Here is a 27,582-nt window from a genome sequence, read left to right on the forward strand (position 1 = left end):
TACCTATTAACCAAATCTCTATGGCCGCAGATTGACTCAGAAACAGATAAAAGAATCCAGCTGTCTTCTACTAGGCCAGAGAATAAAGAGATTTGCAAGAGTGTAAAGTAACATCACTCTTCTCAATCAAATTTTTTGGAAGATATTTCTTTTTAATAAAAATACATTATTTATGTTCACATGTAATGTGCTTTTTTACTTTGAATGAATTAGTAGATATTTTTAAATGGTCTCAGCTTTCATTTTGAATACAGTAAGTGCCAATAGATGTAAAACCCCCATAAGCAATATCTCTTTAGGTTCTCAATTACTTTGAAGAGTGTAGGATCCTGAGATTGAAGAGTTTGAGAAAAGTATACCCTTCAATGACCTCCTGAAAAGGAATAACGCCAAGCCTTTCTCCTGGCTCTCATGCCCGTATTGTCTCCACGACGCAAGGCTACCTCCCTTCCCATAAGTCTCATTAACAGTAGGAAATACAATTGTCCCTACAACTTGATTTTGCAATGGTCCCCCTCTTTCCCATAACATCTTTGGGAATAATTTAGATAATTGTCTTTGGTGTAGCAGCATTTTCTTGTCCTCAAAGCTCTAGAAATCCATTTGGGATTCCAGATGACTCGCTTTGGCAACAGAATAAAAAAATAAAAACCACGTGCTCAGCAATCAGATTATGCCAGACGGAACAAGAGATTGAATTTTATAAACTCTTAAGCCCATCCAGTTGGGAGATGTTCTTTATTAGATTTTTTTTATAACAGAAGTCATTCTGATTCTTTGGCTCCAGGCTTGTTTTTCATCCGCTCGAGGTTAAGCTCCAAGAATTAAGTTGCTGTTTGTGGGGGGAAGGCTTGCTGGGGGACATTCTCATAAGGAAGTCTTGCATGCCTCTCCGCAGTGCGGCGTTCTCTGCGACCTCCCTCAGGCTCCGGTGGAGCTTGTCCATCTCCTTGTATTCGCTTTTGACGTCTACAGGACAGTGGAAAAAAATGTAGCAGCAGTTAGTATCCTTTTCAGAAGTGCCCCTGGGAAACAGATCCCTGAGAAGCCAGCAGTGACCTGGGTCACTTGTTCCAGCATGTGAGCTGCGGTGGCACCGAGAGCTCAGAATCCAACCTTGTGCTTTTATAAACCACCCGATCTAATTGGTTTTATCTCAACATATGAGTCGCTCTCTCAAGAAACACATGCCTCCCCATGAAAAGGTCTGGAAGTCTCTGGTTCTCACAAAGGGTCTCCAAGAGGAATCAGAGCGCAACACACACGAACCCTTCCTAAGTCTTCGCCCTCCCCCAGCCCTCTCCTCCCAGCAGCCCCCATCGAGGTGCCTTTGCTCTGTTTTGGCATCTCAGGCTTTTTATCCCATGCTCTGCAATTAAATTGTATCCTGTGAAAGTTATTTTTATATGTCAGGTTTTTGGGGCCATAGGGCCCCAATATTTGATCAAAATTATCTTGGATGTTTCTGTGCCTATATGTGGATGGGATTTACATTTACATCAGTGGACCTTGAGTAAAGCAGATTATCCTTCACAATGTGGTGGGCCTTGTCCAATCAGGTGAAGACCCGAATAGAAGAGAAGGCCCATCCATGGGAAGACCTCGATGAAGGTCATGAGCAAGTCTAATAGACTGTAGCTATTTGAATTTCTGATCGTAACCAGGCTGCTCTGAACAACCTCATCCATGTGCCATCCTGCCCACATATGACAATAGCATGGCAGAAATACCAGAAGGACCACTGGAGACAGCAGGGTAGAGTGTGGATTTGAATTTGCTGCTTTCCAGTTCTGGGGACATTATCTGAGCACATTTCTGCAATAACAAAATGGCACAATGGCGTCCAGCTCGCAGGACCGAAGGCAGGTGTGGCGGAGGGGACCGCAGAGCCCAGCCTCAGGTAGGCCGGCGCTCAGCACAGGGCGTCTCAGTCCTCTCCAGTCCTGCCCTGGAAATTCTCCCTGACTTAATGTCTCTAGGTCCAGTCAAGAGCAACCACAGCGAGGGGTGTCGCATTACCTGCCAGCTCCTTGTAGAGACCATCCCCCTGGGACGCAGCGAGGGTCAGCATGGTAGCGACGCTGCCCTTCACCCGCTCCGTGATCCCATTCTGTGCAACAAGGGACAGTCATGCTGTTAGGAGGACCTGGACCCAGGACAAGTGCTTATGGAAGACAGCCCACCCCACCCCAGCCAGGGAGGGCACACACGGGCCGCCAAGATCAAAGCCACGTCCAAGGCATGAGACAGATGCCCACAAGCCACCAGGTCAGCATCCCTGATTTCCCCCACCTGTCTCTTCCCGCTTCCTGCCTTGCAAGGCTCATGGGGGTTGGGCCCTGGTACTGAATCAGGGGCTTATGCGGAGGCATGGAGGCAGGGGGCAGGGGGCAGCCAATGCAGCAACAAGAGGAAACGTGCCACTGACTGTTCCACTGTTCTGTCCCACACAGGACACATGTTCAGGGGGCACCTGTGCATGCAGCACACACCTGACATACCTGTCAGGAACCGCACCTGACATGCTTCTTCCCAGCTGGCTGAGAAATGTCTTCCAGCTACTCCCAGTCCTTCTATAACTACAACCACTGTCCCTCTCCTAAGGTGTCTCATCTCTCTTGGAAAAAATATCTGAGTCTTTCCTCTTGCCAGACAGAGCCTAGTTTTGAACATGACTTTCTGACTCAAAGACTTCAGCTTCGTCTTCAACACAAGAGCCATAAGCACTAGTCACCCGGACCTTCAGGGTTCTGAGTCCCTGTAGGACCAGGGTATGGGCACTGTGGTCTTGCCAGTTTCACCCACTCATTGACGGTCCAGCCGGACGCGGTCAAAGCACTCATCCTTGTTGGTGGAATTGCTTTCTTAGGCAACTTAGGGCCAATTTCCATATGTCCAGTGGGAACTGGGTCCTGTAGCGTTTGGCTGATTTTCTGCCTGTATTTGTAGACAGAAACCAAACTGTTCCCAGCAAATGAGGCACCTCGTAGCCAATTCCAAGAGACACCGGCTTCACAATGTGGAGAAAGCCGTTTGCAGGGGAGGGAGTGAGGGGCGGGGAGAAGAAGCAGGTGGAGGGTTTCAGGAATGGTTGGTTCAGAGGTGGCATGAAGTGGCAACTTGCCAGTCTCCGCAGCAGGTTGGAAGAGGATCAGAAGGGCCAGGATGGAGGTAGAAGAATCTGGAAACTCACACGGCCAGGGAGGGCCCACAGTGGTTTGCACTATGACAAAGGATTGATATGACCAGGGGAGGGGGTCAGGCCAAGAGCTGAGACACAACAGTTTGAGGGAACTTAGGAACTGTCTTCAGAGATAGACAGGTCAAGCCCGAGCCTCTGCAAGGCGCCAGACAGAGTTCTGCAAATTGACTGGCATCTCCTTACTGATGTAGACATTTCACTCACTAAAAAATCTGTGTTGAGATTACACTGTTGTTGGGGACACGGAAGCCAGGTTCCCTGACCCCAAATCCTAGCTCTGCCACTGACTAGTTGGGGGACCTGGGAACACAGCCCCCACTCTCTGCCTGTGTTTTCTTACCCATGAGAGAACAGAGATGGGACCCGCCTCACAGACTGGCTGGGGTTTAACGAGTTAAGGAATGTGCAGGCCTGAGGACCGCATCCTGACGCCCCCGTGTTCTACCGATGACTTGTGAAAAGGGAAAGAAACAGGAGGGGCTGGTGGATTCCATTTCTGCTGTCACAACCGGAGGGGAGCCCGACACCGGCCGGGGTATAGAGGAAGAATTTTGGGTGCCCACTGGGCCCCTCCCACCCTTGTGGGCACTGGGGGTCCCACCTGGCAGAAGGCATCAGCCTGTGTGAGCCCAAATGACTCCTGCTAACTCCCGTCTGCACCCACTTCCTCCACGCCCCCGGGAGCCCCCGCGGGACTGGCGGCCAGAGAGTGGGTGTCGATACCTTGAGCTGCAGGAACTGGTGCTGCATCCTCTCCTGGGCCCTCTCGAACATGCCCTCGGCCACCTGCCGGTCCACCCCACGTCTGAGGACGGCCTTCATCCGCTCACAGGCTTTTTTGCCAGTGATCTGAGCTGCCTCTGGCAGAAATGACAGCAGTCACACCACAGCAAGGACAGCTGAGAAGCCCTTAGCATCAGGACGAGACACATATTTATACATATAAATGTCTCTAGCTAGACTGTAGCTCACACGGGCACACGACATTGTCTCTAATATAGAGACATGATGCCGCGATGCGTGATGCCGTACCTGCGACTATGGTATTGCAGGGTAAGGTAAAAATATCCGGCTTTTCTGCCCTCCCGCCATTAGGATAGATGAGGGAACCCTGCGGTCCTGAACGCATGCCTGATGGCGGCACCTGGAGTAGGGGGTGGGCCTAGGTAGATGGGATTCACCTGGGCTGAGACTGGGCTCTTAAGGGTGGCGTCACGGGGACGCCAGCAGAAGCCGGGAGAAGAAGCAGAGAAGCCGAGAGCAGAGAAGCCGAGAGAAGGCCGGAGAGCCCAGAAAGAGTGAAGACTTTCTGGGGCCTTGGAGGCCTGGCAGCCTCCCGGCCCCCCAGTGCCCCGGCCTGCCTTGTACCTGGTGAATCCCAATAAAAGCCTGAAAAGCCACTGAGGACTCCAGGACGCCTTCTTTACCCGGTCTGCTGGATCAGAAAATCTCCTCAGCGTCCTTCCTGCCTCTACAGGTATGAATGTATAACACACGCATGTGTATAAACACAGGACACACATGTGAGCGGCCACACATCGGGAATGACAGGGACACGTTCTGAGAACACGTAGCCGGGCCATGTTGCCGTGGTGGGACCGTCTGGAGACGCAAAGGCACAAAGCCACATGCCAGGGTCCAGTAGAGAGGCCACCATTGTGCGCACGGCCTGTCGCTGCCTGGATGCCGCTTTGTGGCACTGACTGTATACACGGACACGTATGCCTGCTCAGGTCAGCATGGGTGCCAGTAGGCACAGACGCGCTCATTTCTGTAAACACACTATGTAACACCATTTTCCACAAGAGTGGAAAATTCAATAAAATGAGACAAAAATATATTCTCAATATCTAGATCCTCGCTATCACTCAGAAAATCCAATGAGTGGATTAAGCAGCTCACACGATTCCAAACCCCCCTCCCCCATAACACTGGGATTGCCCCAAGCAGAAGCAGCTGGAAGGTGAGTTTACAGACCCTGAAGAGCAGGAATGAGTGCTGGTCCGTGAGGTTGAGCCTAATGAGCTGGGCGGCAGCGGGGGGAGAAGCAAGGTGTCCTTGGTTCCCAGGGCAAAGTGTGGATGGAAAGGGCTGGAAAACACACCCCTGCAACTATTTGGCCTTGATATGGAGCAAGAGCGCTCCAGGGCTGGGGACTGCGGAGGACAGGCTCTTGAGGGCAGGAGGGGTGGAAAGGAGGGGCAGGAGCTGGCAGGCAGGGCCCCGGCAAGCAGCACGCCTCCACGCCCACACCTTCGTAACAGGGCTTCAGGTCGTTCTGGACGGAGGTGGCGAGAGACTCGTAGACCCTCCTCTTCCTCCTGAGGATGTGTCCCTCCAGGCCGCCCAGGATGGCGCTTATCTAGAATCCACAGCAACAAAAGGTCCCCATGACCACCCTCCCGGAAGCAGGCAGGGACCCGGGGGCCTCCAATTCCTCATGTCCCACAGGCACGAGCTTGGGGTTAAGCACCTGTAGAACCTGGGCCCCACCAGCCACTCCTGAGATGCTTGTGGGGCAAAGACAGGTGCGTGCAAGGTGCTGGGATCTTCGAGGTGGGGAGAGGCCAGGCTGCCCAGGCTATTTCTGCAGAGCAGCCACGTAATTGGGGCTGGCGCCATGGAGAGACTATCTGTGCCTCCCCCATTCATATTTTGCACTGCTAACCCCTAGGTGATGGGGTGGGGTGCTGTGGGTGGTGACTCTGTCAGGAGGAAGGAGCCCTCGTGAATGGGGCGAGTGCCCTTTGAGAAGACGCCAGCGAGGCCTCCATCCTTCCCGCCTTGTGGCGGGGCTGGGAGACAAGCGGCTGTCAGCCAGGAAGCTGGGCCCGGACACCAAGCCTGCCAGCGCCTGACCCCAGACTTCTCCAGAACTGGAGAAATAAATTTCTGCTTATAAGACACCGGGTGTGTGGTATTTGGTAGCAGCAGCCAGAACCCACTAAGCAAGTCATGAGGACTCAAACTGAAACACGAGCTGCAAGAAAAGTGACTCTAAAGCTTAGCTGCTTTGGATAAAATTTCACAATATTGGCAAACACAGCAGAGAGGTTGGTGAAAACGTTACAAGTAGATTCAAAATTTGTGCATCTAAGAATTCTTTGAAGATGCTTCCTGGGAACCAAGGACAAGCTGAGCACGGACTCTCGGTGCTGGGGGCGGCACCTCTCAGGCCAGATTGTGCCCCCTCCCGCCCCCGTAGGCGGTAGTCCTGGCACCTGCCCTGTGCCATGTCCAGACCCTGGACACTCCAGGGGACAAGCAGGGGGAGACAGGAAACCCCCCTTTCCTGCTGGGGAGACATCCACTCCCCAGACTCACCGCTTTCTTCACTTTGTAAGGATCTTACCTCCTGGATCAGGAAACTTCTTTTGCAGTGATCATATTTCCAGCCATTTCTTATCCCAATTTCCGTCATCTTCTCCTGCAGAGAGTGCTTGAAAGCATCTATGTGAGGCATCAGGGCCAAGCCAGTGGTCTTCCCAGCACTGCAGAAGAAGGCAAAGCCAAAGGTTAAGAGGCGGCAGGGGTCCTGTGGGGCTAGAACAGACCAGCCGGGGTCCTGTGGTCATGTTTAGGGGAATAAGATCCAACATCTCGCAAACTCCTCTGGTGTGCCAGGCCCGTGGCATCAAAGCCTACAGTCAGCTCAATGATGTTCATTTTCCAGAGGAGAGAACTGAGTTCAGAGAGGGTTTCTAAGGCGCCCCATGCCACACAGCAACCCAGTGGCAGAAGCAGCTCTGGATTCTGACCTGTTTAATGGCAAAACAAATAGTCTTTCTGCTGCCCCCAGGTGTTTCCTCTTGAAAGGGTGGGATTTGAACTATACCTTCAAAGGTGGGTGAGCAGCAGGGGAGTGAGGAGAAGTTAGCATCTCCCAAGAGGACACACGTGAGGGGAGCTTCAGGATATCCCAGGAGTGAGGAGCAGCAAGTGCACAGGAGAGGCCGGCACGTCCACCCTGCTGCTGCCCGGACACACTGTGTCCTCCGAATCTCAGGGGGATCTCATGCGGACTAGACAGGGCGTGGGGAGGATGGAGGCAGAGTGGATGGCTCGGCGCCTGCTTTGCTCGGTTGCTCCCTGCTCCCTACCAGGCTGGCGAAGGTTAGGGCTGACTGGGTGACAGTGGGGAGATGGGGACCGCCGGCTGGACGCAGGTCGAGTCTCCCCTATGGACTTGTGATCGGAGTGAGGGTGGGCGTAGGTGGAATGGCATGCTCCCTGATGTAGTTAGAAGATGGTTGCAGGAAGGGGAGAATGATGCCAGCAGTCGCAAGTGGAACCCAGAGGTGCAGGGGACAGGCTGGGGGGACAGGCTGGAGGCAGCTCCACTGATGGGGAAAGGATCTGAGGCCAGGGAAAGGCACACCATGCCCCCCAGCTCATGTCTGCTGTGCGTGCGCAGAGTGCAGTCGTCTTCCCTGGCCCACCGATCCTTCGTGCATTCAAGGGAACTTATGCAGGCTGTGTGTTTGCTTAACTCCACACTCTCCAACCAAAATACCCTGTCCTGGGCTCAGGTCCATGAGAAAAATTTATCCCCAGCTGCATGTATGAGATACTTGAAAAATAACGGGAATCATAATATTAGCCTGAAAGCAACATCTCCATCCACACTCCAGGTCACCATGGGTAATTATTGAGTAAACAAAACCGAAAGGCTTTTGCATCTTGCCAAAGACCAAGCTTCCCTCCTCGAGTTGCAGGCTGCTCTTTGCTCTTCCAGATGCAACATGCAAATGCTCACAGTGAGAGCAGCCCGATGTTCTGCAGATATTTGTTCACAAGGAGCCTCGCGAAAGATCCTTTACCTGAAAATGCCTCCAAAAAGAGGGTCAATTTGGTCATAGATGGGCTGAGTGATGGCTTCGTTCAGATCGATCCTCGCCAGAGTCCGGGAGGCGTAGACGCCATTCTTCAGGCAAACGGCTTTCAGGGTCTGGTGGAAGCCCTGGTTGCCTCTGCTCCGCTGGGTAATGACACCATTGGGTGGCAATCAGGAGGCAGGAACTAGACAGTGCTAGAACCCCACTGCCTTTAGCCAAAGGCTGATACCAAGAGCCTCAGGGAAGGAAGACAGGCCACACGCATCTTTAAAGGTGTGGCTGAGTCTGCTGTGGAAGCCCCCTTCCCTGGATGCTCTGTCATGACAGCTCTGCAGGTAATACAACAAAGGAGCAAAGTAATCCAGCAGACCTCTCCTCCACCGCCTCCTCTCGCACTTTCCAGGCCTTGGAAGCCCCATATAACTAAGTTCATCCACCGTATGTAATAAGTATAACAAGGAGCACCTCAAGTAAGAGGCTGCAAGATGACCCGTTACTGTGTAATCTCACTGATCCTCACACCAGCCCTGCAGGGTGGGCAGGACAAGTGCTGAGCCCCCCCATTTACAGAAGTAAATTTCATCCAACCTAAATGGGCTTAGGGTCTCGTCCAGGGCCGCACAGGGTGTTGGTGGAGCTGCGCCCCACACCATATCCTCAGATCCTAATTTCCAACTCAGTTTTGATTAAGCCACAAGCTCTCTCCTGCTTCCCCCCAACACGCAGCTGACTAACTCCTGCTAGGCACTCTCCCGAGGACAACTTCCGTGCTGTTCTGCTCTCTTACAGCACTTTGCATCCTTCAAAAGCAACAGGGTAGTGAAAAAAGAGCTTGGGATCAGGCAGGCCTCACCAAATCAGGGGTTCTCCCTGCAAAGGGTCACTCACCACCAGGCAGGCCCCGAGGATCCGTCGGTAGGAGGCCCTGGCCAGCCTGACCCCCTCCTGCAGGGGCTGCTGGAGGCGGGAGAAGCACTGGTCCACGGCCTTCTCCAGCTGCTGGATTTCCTCTTCCACGAATCTCCGCAGGCTACTCAGGTGCAAGTGTTCATTCTAGGGACGAGGGCTAGAAGGAGCACGAGGCCATCCCCCCCCAGACACCCCCTCCCCACACTGGGCTTTCTGTACATACAACCCACTGCAGCTTGAGCCAGTCAGCCTCAGGAGATGCCACCTAATGATCCCAGCAATGCATGCTCAGTGCACAGATCTCCTTAGGCTTGGTGGGATTACAAAACAGAACCAACATGCCTCCTGCAAATCACCTGGGGTGTATCAGGCTATTTGGGGGGAGGGTAATTATCCCCCCCAAATCCAATTGTTATTAAGACAGATTTTTCTAATGTCATCCGAATGAACAATGATTTAATGAGCTTTGCACAAAGTGGTTGAGGCCACTTGAGTGGCTTTTCAAACTTTAATGCGCAAACACACCACAGGGAAAGCTTTGCTAGAATCTTTGGGTCTGGGGTTCTGCATTTCTAGCAAGCATCCAGGGGTGCTGATCTTCTGGGTCCTGAACCCTGCTTTGAAGAGCAAAGCTACAGGACACAAAAATGAAGACAGGGTCTCTTCTTCAAAGGAAAAAGTAGTCTAGTCCAGGAGAAAAATATCTTCAAATCCAGATGACCCCTGAATAAAATTTGGGAGTTCGGGGTGCCAACCTAACCACGGTCCAAAACCTTTTTTTAAAAAATCTTCCCCAAAAAGATCAATCGCGCACATTTTTAGGCTTGATTTTTTTCAGAATGCAAAGGCCCTGACAAAATTCTTGCCTTCCAACTTCCTATCAAAGAACTAAGACCAAGACCGATATCCGAGGCCAAGGAATTCGGAGGAATGCTGCTGGCAAGCCCAGCCCAGGGCGCCAAGCAGCCCCCGCCGGTGGTCCCTGGCGCTGAGCCCGCGCTGGGCCTGGCCCGAGCGGCTGCACCTCCGCAGAGACCGGCATGCGGGCAGGCGCTCGAGTTTGATTGCAAAATGCCTTGACCTTGTGTTCATAAAATAAGCCAACCACACACGGCACCACATCTGATTCCTTTTCCATCAGCACTTCCAAAAGCAATCTTTTGCTGGGCAGAGAGGCAACTTTCACCCTGAAGAACTTTTTCGGGAAGTGAGAAGATCAAACCCTTCCCCAGTGTCTCAGAGGACAAAAGTCCAGTTAGAAAAGCTCAGATTCCAGGAGGGTTTTTTCTCCTCTCTCACAGGACAAGACCAAGATGGGGCATAAGAAAAAAATGAAAAAGAATGAACTTTGCTCTATGTCACTTCCACGCAGAATTTCTCAAGGGCGGGTGTTTGACCCTCGCGGTCAGTGCAGACCAGCTGCAGGGCCTGGCTGACCTTCTGCATGGAAGCCGGGTCCCTCCCAGGCCAACCCGAGCTCACGTTCCCAAGTCTGGGGACCCCTGCCACTCTCAGAGCTCGGCTGGCAGCTTTCCTGCCCTTCCCCGTTCTGCGTGTCAGCAACTTCCACGTGCAAATGTGATGGGTGCGAGCAAGTGTGCAAAGAGACACCAAGCCAATGGAGACATGCCAGGGCCATTTACCAGGCTGTCGGAAAAGTCACGATGCGCTTGAAAATACGTCATGACTTTTCCAACAACCCACTATTTCGTGCTCGCGGCAGCAGTGGCGTTGACACTGTGATCTGCAGGGACTCGAAGGCAGGCAGAGGGTGGGGAGGCACTACTGTGGAAACGGGGGTGGCTCTAGAGGAGCCCTAACTGGAGGCCATGCTGAGGGTGGGGCAGGCCGTTGGGGGACTAGCCGGAGCTTCTCACGTCATCATCAGTGCAGGCACTGGGCCTTCCTGGTGGACTCTGAGCTGGGCACGGGGACAGAGGGTGGGGAAGCTGCAGGTTATTAGCTGGGCTCCTGCCACTTGGGGGCCAATCTTTACAGCAGTTGTTGCTGAGCTCCCTGGGTTGTTACTGGAGCCGGTTGTGGGGTGAGGGGGGAGTTGGGGCGCCCCAGGGAGGGAGCTGAGAGTTATGGGTCAGAGTTGGTTTTATACATGTCCTGCCCATCTGCAATGGACTGAACCAACCCTCGCAAAGAAGCAACACAGTAGGTGAATGATTCCAGGAGCAGATTTTTCTCCAAAACTCTCTTAAGCCTCTGCCGGAGCCACTTACCCTCTTATTCTAGGGTAAAAAAAAAACCATCCACCAAAGAGAGAACCTTCTCCATGGCTGTGAGAAAGTCACCGGCTGTGAAAGTCACTGGTCACTCAGAGGCCTGTGCTCTAGACCACGGAGACAAACGTTTAAACTTCGCTGCAAATCGCCCTAGTTTCCTCCCGATCACTCGTCTGAGGTCCTGTGAGGCGGGTTCCTTGGACTGACCACATACACCCGCCTCTGTGGGAGAACCGGGAATCATCTGCCTTCGCCGGCAGCAAACAAATCCCTCCTGTAAACACACCCCGCCGGTTGGTCTCCAGAGGCCCGCCGGCACGGGGACTGCGCTCACATCGTCCTCTGCACCTGTCTGTCCCCATAAAATGTCATTCCTTTCTTTCCAACCCAGGGGTGGCCATCTTAAGCCTCTCTCTTTCTGTCCTCTTTTGCTTCTCTGAGCTTAGTCTCTGCCTTTGATTTGAAACAAAAAAAACATCCCAGTGAATCTGCTAACTTGGTCCAAGGGAAGGCGCGTCATGCCCACCCGCGGGCGGGGTGGCGGAGCCCCGAGGTCAGGAAGCCCGTACCGGCGGGGTGTCCGTGGAGCTGAGGCTGTCTGTGAGGAGCAACAAGCCAAAGGCTTCAGTCACATATGTGGTCACCCTCCTCCTCTTCTTGTCCAAGAGCCTTTTCCTGATGGATTCTCTTAACTTGGGGATTTCTGCAATTCACAGGCAGCACACATGTAAGGGTTCAAAGTCAACAGAAGTGGACAGAGCAGGATGGCAGAGTGAAGCGGCTACACTTAGGGTCCAGCGTGGGGCGGGTGGCTCTCTAGGACAGTCACCCTTGTCTAGGATCAGCGGGACTGAACAGGGGTTCAGGAGGTGAAGACTAATGTACATAGCCGTGGAGCACAGCTTTGTAGTAGCAGAAGTGCCAGCGGACCTTAAGAACTGGCTCTTCCCTTTGCGTTGGGACTCACCTGTGTGGTGCGACCCAAGATGCTCCATGTCTGAGACTCAGCTCTTGGGTCCTCCTAGATCTTTCTATCTACACCAAATAACCCTCCATATCAAAACAATTCAGGCGTGCATCGCAAGGAACCCGGCTGGGATTCCAGATGAGAAACTTCCCTTTGCTCTCACACTTTGTGAATGAGCGGATGACTGACGTCATCCTGCTTTCCCCCCATTACCCCATAAGCGGAAGTGTTTTCTGGACTATGCCTTCACCTGTTTCATGTCGACGGTTCCTTCTGTCCCCACTGAGACAGTCCCCAGCTTGGGAACATTTCACACCTTTACGCCCCCCCATTCACACACACCTAGCGAGAGGCGGCCTTTCAAACCCATTTGCAGCTCAGACCAACGTCACACCGGGACCCCATGCACTCAGCCAGCTTTCAGCCAGGACGACAGTCGCTCAGAGGTCTGGGTGCTCTGAGCTTTGGTCCTGCTGACACATGGTGTGCCCCCGCCGTGTTGGCGCTGTGAGTTTTGCACAGGGCGTGGTGTCTGCTACTTGTCTGGAGTTTAAGTTCTTTGAAGAAAGGGGCTACGTGGTCTCCTTTCCCCTCTGCACAGTGAGCGGACCGTAGCTCCTCTGGCAATGTTCCCAATACCAGAGCCGGGGCGGGGGGCGGGGATGAGGACCCCTAAGCCATATGCGGAGGCAGAGATGACCCCATCTCTGCCTGCCCTTTATGACTGGGGGTAGATTTGGGGGAGAGAGGAACTGTGGTCCCGGGCACCAAACAAGACAGAGAGAAAAACAGATTTGTAGAGCGCTCTAGAGACCGTGGCAAGGAGGCGATGTGGCTCAGAATGTTCTAGAAAGGGGAATTCAGAGTGCCAAGTTCAATCGAGCCCTTCAGTGATGGAGAGAAACACAGACATAAGGTACCTGTTTCCTCCTCGCTGAGGAGAGCCTGCTGCCAGTACTCCTGGGCGCTGACCGTGTACACCAGCGGGGAGGCGTCCAGGACTTTGGCATCGGTGGGCAGTTTTGTCTGCGGTGAGAGAGGCAGACCCTCAACCACGGCCAGGGAGACAGCATGGGCCTCGAGGCCGTGACAAGTTGCTATTATCTGTGAGAGACCCACAGGGCCGAGGTCTGTCCACCCGGGAGCCCTCGGTGCCCGCCTCACCAGGCTAGACGGAGTGAGCAGGACCTTGCTCCTGAGAGTGAAACACACCAGCGCTAGCAGGAAGTGGAAAGAGAAGACAGTTCCAGACTGTGCTCAGAGGCTCAGAGCCAGGGGATACCAGGATCTGGTTTGGGGACAAGAAGCACGTCTGGCGATGATGTGCCAGCCCCTGAGCAGCCTCCTCAGCAAGAGTCCAAGTATTTATACCGTGGCCATCGGCGGCCACTCTCAAGACTTCTTCCATTTAATTAATTTATTTTTTAGCAGAGAGCTGATGGCTAAGCATTTAGCAGCGCCACACAGCATGGTGCTGGCACCGGTGCCATAAAAGTGCCAGTTGCTTAGCCAGCTGGTTAATGAAGAATCACACACTTTAAATGTCGAGTGATGTCTAAGCAAATGGATGGTTTTCAAAGTCAGGAAATTAAGGCTCCTATAGAATGTCTTGATAGTGATCAGGAAAGAGCAGACCTACATAAATAGTGTTGGCAGCTTTCATTCCCCCAATGCAAAGAGAAAGACCACATGGAGTGTGTGTGCGTGTGTGCGTGGTTATGGGGCAGGGAGGAGGAAGGAATAGAGCGTGTCCACCTCTTTCTCACACAGATCCAGAGCTCTGAGCGTCCACTGAGAGGGCTGAGGGGCCACCGCTCCGGCAGATTGAAGCCCGAGCTTTTGAGGCTGGAATTGAGATGCAGGGAGAGGCTCCCCAGGAGCCCCCAAACTCCACACTGCACATCCCAGGTGAAGTTGTAGGAAAAATCTACCAAGGCTTTTTTTCCCCTCCTGATAGAATTTTGACTCTAGGAAAAAGGCTTCCAGAAAGTTTAAACTATTTTCTACCAGGAGATAAAAGTAACATTAAATTAAAATTAAACAGATTTAAAACAGTTCGAGAAATTCTTGGAGGATGTCTGGCTGTGTCTAAGAGTGGGCAACCTTTAAAATCTTGCTCTCAGTTTTGCAGATGTTTGCTAAAAAATATGGAACATTAGTTAGCATTGAAGCTTGTTACCACAGAGGCATTTTTTATAGCGTTGATGAAATGACTACATATCGTTTGCACATCCAGGTTCATATTATTGTGAAAGTGGTAGAACTGTCACAGCTGGAGGGTGGGCTGAGAGGTAAGTAGATGCTCAGCAAATTATCCTGTAGACAGGCTAGTCTCTAGCATACACCCAAGATCCGCCATGACAACACAGGCGGCGACCTCACTACATCGACCAAGGGTCCTTGGAGACCGTGACCGTCATATGAAGTAACAAAACCGGGTTCTCAAATAATGTCGTTTTTGTTGCATATCAGCCAGGGTGTTTTGTTTTTTTTCTTCTCATCAACATTATAACAAACTGATGTAGAATGAGGACCTGTTGTATTCAACTTCTGCCTTGTATTTTCTATGAGTTAAAATTAAATTTGTTCCCAATATTGTCCAGATTTCACAATAACTCATAATCACATGGCTTCTGCCCACGGAGGTGGAGGTGTGCAAACCCCCAAGGCACTGGGCCTTCGCGGTCAGAACAGTCACCCTGCCGCGGCCTTCCCAGGCCCCAGCTCCTACACACGGATCCACCACGTCTATTATCAGTAAGTGTTGCTGTGAATTGTGTATGGAGGTATTTTTTGTTTCGGCTTCCAAAGATATTACAATAAAATGCTTATAAAATGCATGAAACTTCACTGCCAACGGGAATAACTCAAGAGAATAAGAACAGCTTTCTGAGTTATTGCCTCATTAGAAGCAGCTTCGAGAACTAGTTGGGAGAAGAGCTTGGCTCCAGTGTGAAGTCCGATTACACTGAACTAGAAACAAAAGCTTTGAAACTCGGATTCCATGTTGTGCAACAGCCATTTTCTGCATCAACACAACTGAAGTCAAACTACAGAAAGCAGTCGCCTGGAGAGCTGGACACCGGCCGTATTTTTCACTATGCAACCAGCTCTGAAGATTTAGTTTCCACAAAACCACATCATCGATCACATTACTTACTCTGTTATCACTTCTGTTGTTACACCTATGTCTTATCTTAAAATTGCTTTCAAGGTTTTTGATAGATAGGGCTTTTAAAAATTTTTTATGGAAGTGACATTGGTTCATAGCATTATGTAAGTTTCCGGTGAACAGAGTTATAATTTGACACCTGAACCCACTATATCACAATCCCCATCAAAAATGGTTTCCATGGTTTCAGTTTTCGTTGCCTACACTGCAATAGCAAGGAATTTCATGTTAATGCCTAGTTTCCTGACAGAGCAATAAAAATAATTGAAGAAAATACCAAGATTCCCATAGAATGATGACTCAAACTTGAAAATACAGCTGTGCCCTCAACCCCTGCATGCAGGCCCTGCTGAGCTGCCCAGAACCACCATCTGTTCACCAAAGAAGGCGGCCTGTCCCGACCAGCTGGCCTCTCCTCAAGGCCCTCTCTTCTACTTCTTCACCTGCTACAGACTACAGACTTTACAGCTCTGCTCAGGAGACCAAGTTCCCTGACCCTCAACCCCACACTGCTCCCCGGCTGCCAGTGTGACTGGAGGCCCCCTCCTGTGTTCCCACGTGCGCTGCCTTCCTCTGGCCAAGCACACCTTCACCTGTATGGGACTCGCTCCCTTGACCTGGACCGATGTCTCAGGAGACCACACGCTCCTTCAGTCCCACCAACCATCACGGGAAGTACATATTCCGATTACCCTTTTTTTACAGATGAGGAAATGAAGGCTCAGAGAGGTAAGGCACTTGCCTCTGGTCACAAGGTTACTGACCAGTAGAGCTAAGTCTTTATGGTCTCCAAATCTTTGCCCTTGCTTACCACACAGGACCAAACAGACTTTTGTTTCTCAAAAATCTGAGTAACTGAATGACAGAGGAGTGGATTAAGAAGATGTGGTATTTGGGGCCTCCCGGTGATGCAGCAGGTTAAGTGCAGCGCTGTGAAGCTGTCCGCAGCCTCTGCAACGCGGGTTTGTTTCCTGGACAGCCAGGGAGCTGACCCACATGGCGCACAGACCTCTCCTATCTCGTCCGCTGCTCCCCTAACAGTGTATTTTGGTCCTTCTGCCTGTTCTGTTCCCCATTCTGTCTCTGGTGAATCCTCTCACTTTCCCATGCCTCTGGCCTGTACCCCAGTTCTTGTGTATAAAAATAAATAAATCTATATTTAAAAAAGATATGGTATTTATACATGATGGAATACTACTTAGCCATAAAAAAATGAAATGTTGCCATTTGCAACAACATGGAACTGGAGGGGATGATGCTTAGTGAAATGAGTCAGAAGGAGAAAGACAAATACTGGACAGTTTCATTCACGTGTGGAATATAAAGAAACAAAGCAAAGGAACAGATGAAAACAAACCCTTGAAATTTAACTGCAGAACTGAGGCTACCAGGAGGGGTGAGTGGGATAGGGACCAATGGGGGACAGGGCTCAATGAACTAGGGTGGGGAATTTGGGTGGTGGGTGGCAGGTATGGGATGGTAACATAGATTGGAAGAGGTGTGAATCCTTGCCATAGGTCATGCGGTGCTGTAAACCAACGTTACCACAATTTAAAAGGATACAATTAAAAAATAAAAATAAAACCAATCTGAGTGGCTGAAAAACACATGGGGGTCTGTTAACTCACCTTTAGTTTTTCCTTGAGAATTTTACTCTTCTGTAGTTTTATCATTTCATTTCTTTCTAATACAGCCTCTCGCTTTCTTTGAACGGCTTGCTAGATAGTGAAAAAATACAATAAGAGCATGGCAAACGGCTGAGGGCCATCAAGAATGGTGCTAGGAGTCACCACTTCTTCAGTGTGGGCAGCCAAATAGGCAGGTATTAAATTACAGAATATTCATCATATAAACAGGCATTATTTAAAAATACCCCGTCCACAATATGTCCAACATCGTCAAGACACGGACTCCATGTTCTTGTGATTTTTTGCATGTGAATTACACGTCCACAAAACTAAAAAGTAAATACTTACATGTCCCACTTTTCTTTCCCTGAAATGAAATCAGAAAAGCGTGACAATTACTAAGCTGTGATGATGCATCATGGCCGTCTCTGCCGTCCGGCGTCAGGGCCAAGGGTCACCCGGAGGCCTCTGCCTGGGCCCTTTCTGAGGCCCAGGTGCTCTCCTTTCCTATCCTTCTCCAGGGCTTGTTTGACAGTCTTATTCCTCCGTGTTTCTGCATCCTCACCAGCCCTGTCACTCTGCGTTCCTTGGCTCTTTGCTCTTCCTCTCCTAGGACCTGTAGCCCTTCTCAAAATGGTGACCCCAAGACTAGGTAGGGCACATGCAGCCCCATCGCAGTGCCAGGACACGTTTGGTACGTTTGACTGGACTCTGATAGCTTCAGGGTGGGCACGGACAAGGGAGCTGTGAGACAGGATGCAGCTGTGGAATTTGGGGTTGCGGCAATTGGGGGTGGGGAACAAAGCTGCAACTCCAACCTTGACCACGAGGGCCAGAAGTTAGGAGCCAGCCTTAGCCTCTGTCTTCACCCAAGAGGGTCGCAGCCCAGCCCCACTGCCCAGGACCGTCCTGCTGATTCCTGCTGACCTGCCCTCAGGATTCATAACCCTTTCACTGCAAAGTATCCTAACAGGGAAGATAAGTTACAGTCCTTCTGGTTACAGGAGGAGCAAGATCCAGGTGGAAATGCATGTGTATTAATATCCACCAAGCTCCAACATGCTTCCTGCCATTATTTTTTGTAGACAACGGCTCTGTAAGAATACCTTTCCTTTGGCCGAAGTTCTAGAACTTGGTAAACCTGGCTACAGATTTAAAGTTTCAGAAGTAGATAAATCAGAAGCAGACTCCAATCCTTCAAAGCTGACCTGTGCAAGAGGCATAGAACGAGCCTTGAGCTATGGGGGTGTCTACACTTTCCATATCTGGGGTGGGAGAGGGGTGGGTAGGACGATCACACTGCCCAGCTGCAGGAGGCGCTATCTGCATCCCACAGCTGTGCATGGCACCCCTGCAATCCACCCAGGACATCACCCACATTTCTCCTGCACCCCAGCAGTCACTTCCCTAAGTCCTCCAGGCCCACCATGTCAGGGTCAAAGCTCTGTGGTTACAGAGCCGCACCCCCGCCGACCCGGCCAGTACCTTAGATATTCTGGCAGGTGCAGTTTGTCGGTCTTGGTGACCACCAGGGCCACGTCGCTGCAGAAACCCCGTTGGCAGGCCTTGATGCTCTCATGAAGAAGGCCTTCGTGGGCTCTTCCCCCGGAAACTCTCTCTATGTCGCTGACCACCCAGATCACTGAGCATTTGTCAATGGTCTGCGAAACATGACCACAGGGTGTCTAAGAACACAAAGGGCACCTCGGCGTAGAGGGCAGGACTCCTTCACGTACCCCTGGTCTCCCGTGCCCTGCCAGCCCCGTCCCTCACCACTCCCCACAGCACCCTCCATGCACCCACCACACTGAGCTACTTGCAGACTCTCAGACTCTACAACCTCTGCTTGATCTCACTTGCCCTTCAAGATTCTGTTAAAAGCGGGATGAGTTGACCATCCCTCCTTTGCACCCTGCAGCATCTGGACTCACCCGTCAGAGCATCTCTCACTCAATTACCACATGGGGTCAGTCCTCTTACCCCAGCCCCCACCCCAGATTGTGAGGTACTTGATGGGGAGGGGTTGTACCTTTCAGCTTGGAATCCACATCACCCCAAGCATAGCTTTTGGCCCACAGTAGAGGCTTCATAGATGTTTGTGGCATTCGTGATTGATAGAATTCACGAAACCCAGACCTCTAGTCCCAAAGCCACCACTGGCTTGTTTTACCTCAGTTGTCCTTTAGGGAAAATTATTGTTTCTCCCAAACTAGTTCTGGTGGTGCATCTACCGCAAAGCTATCACCACAGAGCATCACATTCATGTTTGTCTACCCCAGAATGTTCAGCACGCTGCCACCAAGTGGCAGCAGGGAGTCAGAGACCATGATTCAAGTTGCAAAGTTCAATGAACATGAAATTACAACTTATTATTGATAGCATAAATATTGCTTTCACTAATATGCAACTTTCATGTGACAAATGATGTGTTGCCTTATGACATTTCTCTTTTTTTCACTCGTCTCTCTCCACATAAGTGAAAAGCTGGTCTAAGTCAGGGATTGAGTTTATTTGTGGTTCCTTGGAACAATGCTTTACACATAAGGATGTGAGAAATTTGTGCCTTGCTGGTTATATCATTGGGTTGATGCTAACAGCCCAAGACTGTAAATGTACTTCTGCATCGCTATGATTTGCTTAGTAACATTTTTTCTCTATCTTATTGTAAGAATATAGTATATAACACATATAACATGCAAAATATGTGTTCGTCAACTTTTATGTTATTGGTAAGTCTTCTGGTCAATTATTAATAGCAGGCTATCCGTAATTAAGTTCGGGGGTGCCTCTAACCCTGGCATTTGTTCAAAGGTCAACTTTACTTTTTTTGCTTTATACCAATGATGATGAATGAGTGGTGATTTTGTACCCTAGGGGACATTAAGCAACATCTGGAGACATTTTCAGTGTTACAACATACGAGGAATGGCCAGGGATGTTGCTAATGATCTGGCCCCAGATGATGGCAGTGCTGAGGCTGAGGAACCCCGGCCCTCTCAGAGGGCATCAAACTTGTCTCCAGCAGTGGGTCTTTTTCAAATGAAATCTTAGGAAGCATTCCAATGGACAAGCTTGCCCTTTAAAGCTGAAATGCTCATGTTGAATGAGGAGGGGTAGAGGTTTGGAGGCCCCGACTGCTCAGCACCCCCACACTCTGCCCAGCGTCTCTTGGCTTCGTGGAGCCTTGGTGCTTGCTAGCTGGTTTCCCTGCTCTGCCCAATCTTGACCTCCCTCGCCCAGTCTGTCCTGTTTCCTTTGCTGCTGCTCCTCACACATCAAGCTCTTGTTCCTCCTACCAGAGCTGCTTCTCAAGTCCTCCTTCCCCAGCCTCTTCCTCACTGCCCTGAGGCTCAGGACATCAAAGGCAGAAGAATCTAATGCCAATAAACTCATAAAATCCCTTCAATGACAACAGAGCATTCTTTGCTGCTGAGGAGGGGGCAGAGGCCTTGAGGGAGCAGACAAGGGGTCTTAAGAGAGAGAATCACCTTTTTCCACATCTCATCCCTCTTGCTGTTGAAGTCGCCTGTGCCCGGGATGTCCACCAGCACAACCCCTTCTGGGATCAGCTCTGACTTGGGAAGCGTCACTTCCACGTATTTGATCAAGGGCCAGATCTGTGTCTCGGTGGCTCTCCCCTCCCAGCCTCTCCTCTGAGTCTGGATGTAGGGGTCCAGCTTGAGTGACAGCTCTCCTGCCTGGGGAGGGAGGAGAGGTCACACCCCCAGCCCTTCTCCCACCGCATCAAAGATGTCCTGGGTGACGGCAGGAAGCGGTGTGGGCAGCAGCCCGCGGTTCAGTCCGCGCTGACCTAGAAAAGAACTTAACTAACCCAAGAAGAAACAGTCAGTTAGCCGGGTCTCGGGACGCCACAGCTGCACCGGACACTCATTCCATCTTGCAAATTTGCTTTCAGCTCTAAAGGGATGTGTTCTAGAAGGATGCAACTTTCTAAGCGTGGGGGACAGGTCATTCTTCCTGTTTTGTTTGTGTAAACAGTTTGATTACCAGAAAGTCCCGACGATAGAAAATTGAGGGTGGTGTGGTGACTGTGCTTTCCAGATTAAAATTGAATCCAATAGCAAGCCTTCGTTTTTTAAAATCTGCCTTCTAAGTACGAAATATATCACGACCAATAAGTATTTCAGGGTGCTTTAATGAGGACGGGAGGATGGAAATCATTCTCAGCTTGTTCCTCCCAAAGCATTTCTGGGGACGGGGCCGCATTCACGCCAGCAGCTGCGCGGGGCAGCGAATCTGTCCCAGACACGCAGGGGACAGACAGCGGCTGACGTGTGGCGTCACTGTGGGCCAGGAGCATGTCAAGGGTGTTTGTGGGAAAAATCCTACTTCCCAGGGAAAGGGAGATGTGTTGGTGGCCCTTTTGAATCTACTTTTTGCTTTCGTGGTGCGAGCCGTCTAGCCGCTCAGAGGCAACGCGCGTGGGAGACCCAGGTCCACGGGCAGAAGCTGGTCTTCACGTGGCTGGGCCCCCCGCCGGCCCACCCATCTAACCGCCTCCTGACTTCTTACTGAGAAAGTGAACACAGGGGGGCTTGTTCAAGCCATGTAAGTTGTGTGTTTTTTCCCATGTGCAACCAAAATAATCCTGATTATCCTCAAGAAACTATAACTCCTCTTTCCTGTGCGCAGAAGCTCCCCCATTCCGACGTGGAAAACTCCCATGTGGGAGTCATAAGTGGCAAAAGCTAGCGTGGCCGTGGCCACTTCGGAACTGGGGCAGCTCCTTCTAGTCAATAAAGACGCTGTCCCTCGAGCAAGCCCCTGAGTGGACTCAATTGTCTGTGCTTGGTAAAACAAAGGACTGAAGTCACCTCATCGGCCTTGAGGGTGATGACCCTGCTGGCGGGGATCCTCCCTTTGGGCTTCGCCCGCAGCAGCTCCTCGTAGCTCCTCCTCTCTGCCCCGGGCCCATACAGCACCCGCAGCTTCCAGAGCGCGTCCTCCGCCGCCTCGTCCCTGCCCCACGCCGCCTCCTCTCCGCCCAGCTCCTCCGGCCCGTGCAGGAATTGAGTCAGGTTCCTCAGCTCCTCCTTCCACTCCTGCCAAGGCAGAGCAGGACACAGGTATGGAAACAGGATGGCGGCGGAGCCACTGTCCCTGCGGGGAGGTGGGGGGTCGTGGGGGGCTCCGGAATCAGGACATCAGATCATCAAATCCACCCCCACCCCTTGCTTCCTCGGAGGAAACAGGAGCCCACAGCAGGACGGGCTTGCCCCAAGGCCTCAGGCAGCGCCCCCACTGGTTCTCCTGAGCTCTCTCCTCCCCGTGCTTTCCATCCAAGGAAGGTGGGGGCTGTGTCTACAGGAACACAAGCCCCAGCTCCAGGAGAGAGGGAGACAGAAAGAAAGAGAGGGCAGGAGAAAGCAGAGGAGGGAGGGAGGGAAACAGGCAGAGAAGGGGCTGGAGGGAGGGATGGACGGGCCACGCTCACCTGCTCGGAGAGAAGGTGGATTTTGGCCTCGTACTGCTCACAGCAGCCCGAGCTCACTTGCACGATGCACGAGGTGCAGACGCTCTCTCCGGACACCGGCAGGAACATTTCTTGCTGGATGATGGCGTTGATCAGGGAGCTCTTCCCAGCCCCGCTGCTCCCAAACAGGCCGATGTAGATTGGGTCCAGCGACGGCTTTTCAGTCAAGGCGAGGAGCCTGTTTCTAGATCAGGTTTTAAATACACGCCCCCGGTGACACAACTGCCTGGTGACACCTCAGGTGGTGTCCCTGAGGTGGGCGACATAGTCACCCCAGGGGAGAGGAGGGGGCGAGAGGTCAAGGGAGCTGGGGACTCACATGAGGTACTTGACACCGTTCGGGATGCTGTCGTCCAGGAAGACGGACTGGAGGAGTTTCTGGTAAGTGCTGCTCAAAACCCTCCTGGTCCGGGACTCCAGCTTTTCATCTGAAATCAAGAGAGAGGAGGGACCTGCCAGGGGCAGGCGCGATGCCGCCACAGCAGGGCCTGCCTGCCACTGCGGAGAGGAGAGAGGAATGAACTAGAAAGCCCATTAAGTCAAATAGCAACTTCTCTGACACTACAGATAACAAAGCCGGTGCTCTGCCAGGAGCTTTAGCCTTTCTAGAGTCTTCTCTCTTATGGCCATAAAGGGGAAAAGTGCAACACGTCACAGAAACATCCACTTCAACCATCCACGGCCAACCGTCTTCATGGTCTTTGCTTTGAGCAGAAAGAGCTTGTTTTGATAACAACCCTGAGATCCAGAGACTCCGGGAGAGACATCACCATCTCCACAGAGGCCACAAGACCTTGCTCTCTGTCCACCCCGCTCCTGAATTAACCTCCTCTGCCTTTGGGCATTTTAACACATTTGGAAACGAACAGAGCCTGGTACAGCAGACCATGTCCGTTCCTCGACCCTCACACTGTTCCTCCTTCGTGGGCACACTGATATTTCATTTTGATGTTGTACGATCTCAAGTAAAGAGTAACAAAGGAAGAAGAACTGTTAAAATATCAGTTCAGATAAAATTCACCCTCGTGGTCATAGCAGCTGGCGAGGATGAAGAAGCTCGCAGCTCACCCTCCGGAAAATGATTCTGGATTTTTCGTGTGGGGTTCTCACAACCAAGATCACAGAGGCACCCTGAGTATTTTCTGGTATATCTCTTAAATACGAAGGGAAATACTTGATTGCTTAAAATGGCATGGTTTTTAATAAATGTAATCTTACGATAATATGATATGATTCCCCTACCAGAATATGTTGTTTGTTTGTTTGTTTGTTTGTTTGTTTGTTTAGTTTTGGGGGCTTTTCTTTTTTTCTTGCTACAAACAGAGGACATGTCACCCAGCTAACTATAATTGTTCATTCATTTATAAACTCACTCATTTAAAACCCTGTCCAGGGCGTGGGGTTTAGTAGGGGAGCCTGTTTTTATTGGGGGATGGGGACACTCACACTCCTTCAGGGCGCTTTGCTCGGCAGAAGGAAATGCCCGGAACCGCTGGTCTCGGTCTGATCGCCTCCTCTTTTTCGTTGGTTCTTTAATCCCATCGCTGTCAACTGAGATAAACAGGGGTTACACGAAGTGAAGGGCGCTGGGTGTGGTGTGTTTGCTGGCGCCCGCCCCTTCCAGCCGCAGGCGCCAGGCCGGCCCCGGTCCCAGCAGCCCAGGGCTTCCCCACGTCTAGCTCCAGCGCAGGCCCACCCTGTCCCCAGAAGAGAAGTTCCGTCTGGAAATCCTCAGAGGCCAACGTGGTGCAATAGTCTCCACCAAATGCCAGATTTCAGGAAAGCAAACCACCAGGGAGGGAGAAGCCCACGTGGGGGCGAGACAGGCTCAAACTGGGCAAGAGTCACCCGCTGCGGAAAGCAGAGGCCAGAAGGGCGAGACCCGGGCAAGGCTCTCCCTCTCCTTGGGCCTCAGTTTCCCCACCTGAAAGCAAGAAGAGTGACAAAAATAGCAGTAACACAAGAGTTTGGGAGTGTGGGCGCCAGCGCTCCCTCCAGAGGCTAAAATGAAGGGAATTTGCAGGGTCCCTTGCATGGGCAAGAGTAGACATCTCCCAGGATGGGTCTTCACTGCTCGGGGGCTTCATTCACTGTCAGCGATTTCCTTCGGGGTGAAGGGAGGGCCTGTGAGGCCCATCACCTGCAGGGAAGTTTCAGGAAACTCTGCTGGTGGGTGTACTTCACTGTCAGAAAGGGGGGCTGAGCTGCGTCTTTGGGGGCCAGTAGCTCCCGGGGCCGGTGTGTGCCTGAGGAAATAGATGTGGGGTGACTGGGAGACTGATCCCCAAGGGTGTGACCCTCCAAGTTGCTCTCAGAGCATCTTCCCTGAGACCCACAGAGAAGGAGCGTCACTCCCGGACCCAGCAGAAGACCGAGCTCCACTGTGGGGCTCAGGTGTGGGCTCCCCACCTGGCCCAGGTGCCCCGCCCTGTCCTTCCTTTGTCTTTAACCTGCCCTTCTGCTGCCAGCTCCTGTCCTATGGGTGCCGTGGGGCAGAGACAGGTGGTGTGTGAACCCTGGATCTCTGCCACCTCAGGCCGGGCTGAAAAGGAACCACCAAGGAAAGAAATCTTTCCTGCTAAAGGGTCGTAGCCTGGTGCAGTAAATAATCCAATGCAATTGAAAATAACAACTTTGCTTACTTGATAAACCTTTCCTTAGAGAGCTTTCCATTGAAGTTTTAGCTTATCTAAACGAGGTTACATTTTAACAAGGTCGGACAGCCGGCCAAGTTGACTTATCTCTCGAAGACCATCCCTGAATGTCCATCTTTCCCGCTTTGTCTGGGACTTTTACGGCAAATAGTGGTGCTTGCTAACCCATGTTATCAGTGTCAGACGGTTGTGTATAAAAGAAGCCCTCTGTCTCTACACGGGTGCTCAGACCTGACGGGACGGCCCGGGCCTGAGACCTCACCCATGAGTAATACAGCGTCTCCTGACCTCGCCATTCCTGAAGTACCGCTTGTTCTTCCCTTTCCTGGGTAAAACGCTAGAATTTATTTCTGCCACAGGGCCATGGGGAGCTCCTACGTGAGCCCCTTCTTTCTCAGATGTTCCGACGTCACGACTGCGCTCTGGCTCCATGTGGGCGGCACCAGACACAGTGCCCAGCGGCTCTGGCCCCTCGCTGGAGCTGGCGAGGAGGGGCCAGGAGGACAGAAGATGTGCTGGGCCTGGCCTGGGCAGCCCAGGCGGGAGAACACCTGAGGCTCTGCTACCGAGGGGTCTCGGCGTCCCAGAGTGTTCCCACAACTGCCTGTGAAAGGGTGTGCGGCCTTGCTCTGGGCTTGGTACAGCAGGAGCTCTGTGATGTGAATAACGTCGGCTAGTGCCACAGCCGCCTAAAAGTGAGGGGGAGGCCTGCAGTCCCCGCCCTGGTTTCAGCTTTGTAGGGACTGACAGTCCGTCTGATAAATGAGGGAAATTTATTTCTTAACTCAAGGTGAAGAAGTCAGATAAAACAGCTGGGCGTTAACTTTTTCTTCAATTTCTAAAATGAAAAACCTCTTGGGAAGGTGAAAGTATTCCATCTTGGATTTCTGCCATTTAAGGATTTTATGTCGAATTATAACTGGAGTGAACCGGCCTGAGCTTGGACCCCGTGGCGTGTTATTCCCTGTCATTGCTCAATCATGCCCTTGCCTTTTCCAGCATTTTCCACTGAATTAGCCTGGGAAAGCGCAGGGGCCAAAACGGCCCCTCAGCCCGCGCCTGGTGCTGCTTCTTGCTGCCACCAGGTGTCACTGGTGAGAAAGCCCCGACGGCCCCATGTGGGGTCCAGGCTGGCGGTCGAGCCAGGCCTTTGTGGGACCAGCGTTGGCCAAGCCAAACACTCAGCCACTCTTGGGGCCAAGGTGAAGGTAGGGTGCCCCGAGTGGCAGTCCCAGCCCTGTCTGAGGTGCTGGTCCCTCCCTGGCTGACCGGGGACCACTGCTTTCAGTGCCCCAACGGGAACTCGTCCCTGGGATAGAGGACATTTCTCCTCCTCCGCTCTCAAAGCGTGAGGATGTGACAGCCCCCATTTTGCATGTGGGGGTCACTTCCACCCTCATTAGGAAACGCTTGGTCCTGGGATCCAGAGCACAACACACAACCTTAGGGGGAGCATGACCCCCTCAAGACCCAACTTGCTCCCCTTCTACGGAAAGCACCAGAAACGTGTGGGGGGCTTAGCTCATCCATTCTAAGAGAGGCTACCCTCAGAACATCCCAGATGGTTTTCTGGAAACTTCTTTAAGGAAGGAAGTGGGGGCCCTCATTTAATTGCCAGACAGCCCACTACCTCTATGGATGGGAGATTTTACTTGTGGTTCAAACCATTTACACTTGCAAGGGAAACACGCCATGAGTAGCAGCTTCTGAAATAAGAGCAAGCAGCCACGGCCAGTCAGCCTCAGCCCGGGTGCCCTTGACGGTAGGACAGCAGCTCCTATCCGCTCCTTCCAGGGAGGGAAGGGGGTTACCTGGGTGTAGCTCCTGCCCCGCAAAGTCCTCGGGCTCTGCCATTTCCTGTTAGGGAATTGCCCGCGTTTGTCCACTCAGAAGAACCGGCCTGAAAATACACATGGGTGTCAGGGGCAGCAGAAATTGTCCACGCAAAAGAAAAAAAAAAAACACGTGACGGTGCTTGTGCTCTGCCCCCCAACTAGAAGCCAAGGCCCTCGGGGCAGGCTGGGCGGCTCTAATTCCTCTTTGTCCCTACACCACTGTGATTTAAATATGACAAAGATCCATGAATGACCACTGCTTTATTTGTACTAGTTGCATCTGTAGAGATTTAAACTGAGGTCTTTAAGGCAAGTCCCTCTGAAATAAGAATAAACCTCTAGCGGCCACAGTGGTGAAGGTGAGGTTACATAGCCTTTGGGCCTGAGGAGACACCTGTCCCTGCCACGAGTGCCCTGCGTCAGTGAGATGCAGCCCCAGCAGGGCCTCAGCAAGAGTCTGGGAGATGAGTGAGACATTTGACATTCCTGGGGGTCCTCTGGAGTTGTTTAGGGAAGGAGAGAAGCCATAAGTAGGTTCTCTGGACCGTCCTCGCCACCTAACCCTTCACCTCAACCAGACCCTCCCCCCCATGAAGGGCTCTGTGCAACCTGATGGTGGGGGGAGCTCTCAATCCAATTCCAGCCTGCTGGC

At 52.0% G+C, this 27,582-nt stretch overlaps 1 protein-coding gene across 1 annotated transcript; it reads right to left on the reverse strand.

The window, feature by feature from the left end:
- Positions 1 to 787: 787 nt before the first annotated feature.
- NUGGC (nuclear GTPase, germinal center associated) lies at positions 788 to 26,949 on the reverse strand. Its single transcript, XM_037524748.1, has 18 exons — positions 26,907 to 26,949; positions 23,888 to 23,992; positions 22,761 to 22,869; positions 22,403 to 22,625; positions 21,783 to 22,010; positions 20,436 to 20,645; positions 18,433 to 18,608; positions 17,296 to 17,314; positions 16,948 to 17,037; positions 13,068 to 13,173; positions 11,750 to 11,883; positions 8,926 to 9,090; positions 8,023 to 8,180; positions 6,555 to 6,693; positions 5,456 to 5,564; positions 3,926 to 4,062; positions 2,020 to 2,110; positions 788 to 969 (listed from the first exon to the last, which is right to left on the reverse strand). The coding sequence occupies exons 1-18, from the start codon at positions 26,947 to 26,949 to the stop codon at positions 797 to 799; spliced, it is 2,415 nt and encodes an 804-aa protein (XP_037380645.1). The 3' UTR covers positions 788 to 796.
- Positions 26,950 to 27,582: the final 633 nt, after the last annotated feature.

The sequence above is a fragment of the Talpa occidentalis genome, unplaced genomic scaffold (genome assembly GCF_014898055.3).
Source record: "Talpa occidentalis isolate TD23 unplaced genomic scaffold, MPIMG_talOcc4v2.1 talOcc4.4, whole genome shotgun sequence".
NCBI classification, from domain to species: Eukaryota; Metazoa; Chordata; class Mammalia; order Eulipotyphla; family Talpidae; genus Talpa; species Talpa occidentalis.

Excerpts from the sequence above, each read along its gene's own strand:
- NUGGC (XM_037524748.1), bottom strand. The coding sequence starts at position 26,949 with ATGGCAGAGCCCGAGGACTTTGCGGGGCAGGAGCTACACCCAG. Across the intron at positions 9,091-11,749 it reads GCTCCACGGACACCCCGCCG|AATGAACACTTGCACCTGAG; the intron begins GTACGGGCTTCC and ends CCTCGTCCCTAG. Across the intron at positions 970-2,019 it reads TCTCTACAAGGAGCTGGCAG|ACGTCAAAAGCGAATACAAG; the intron begins GTAATGCGACAC and ends ACTGTCCTGTAG.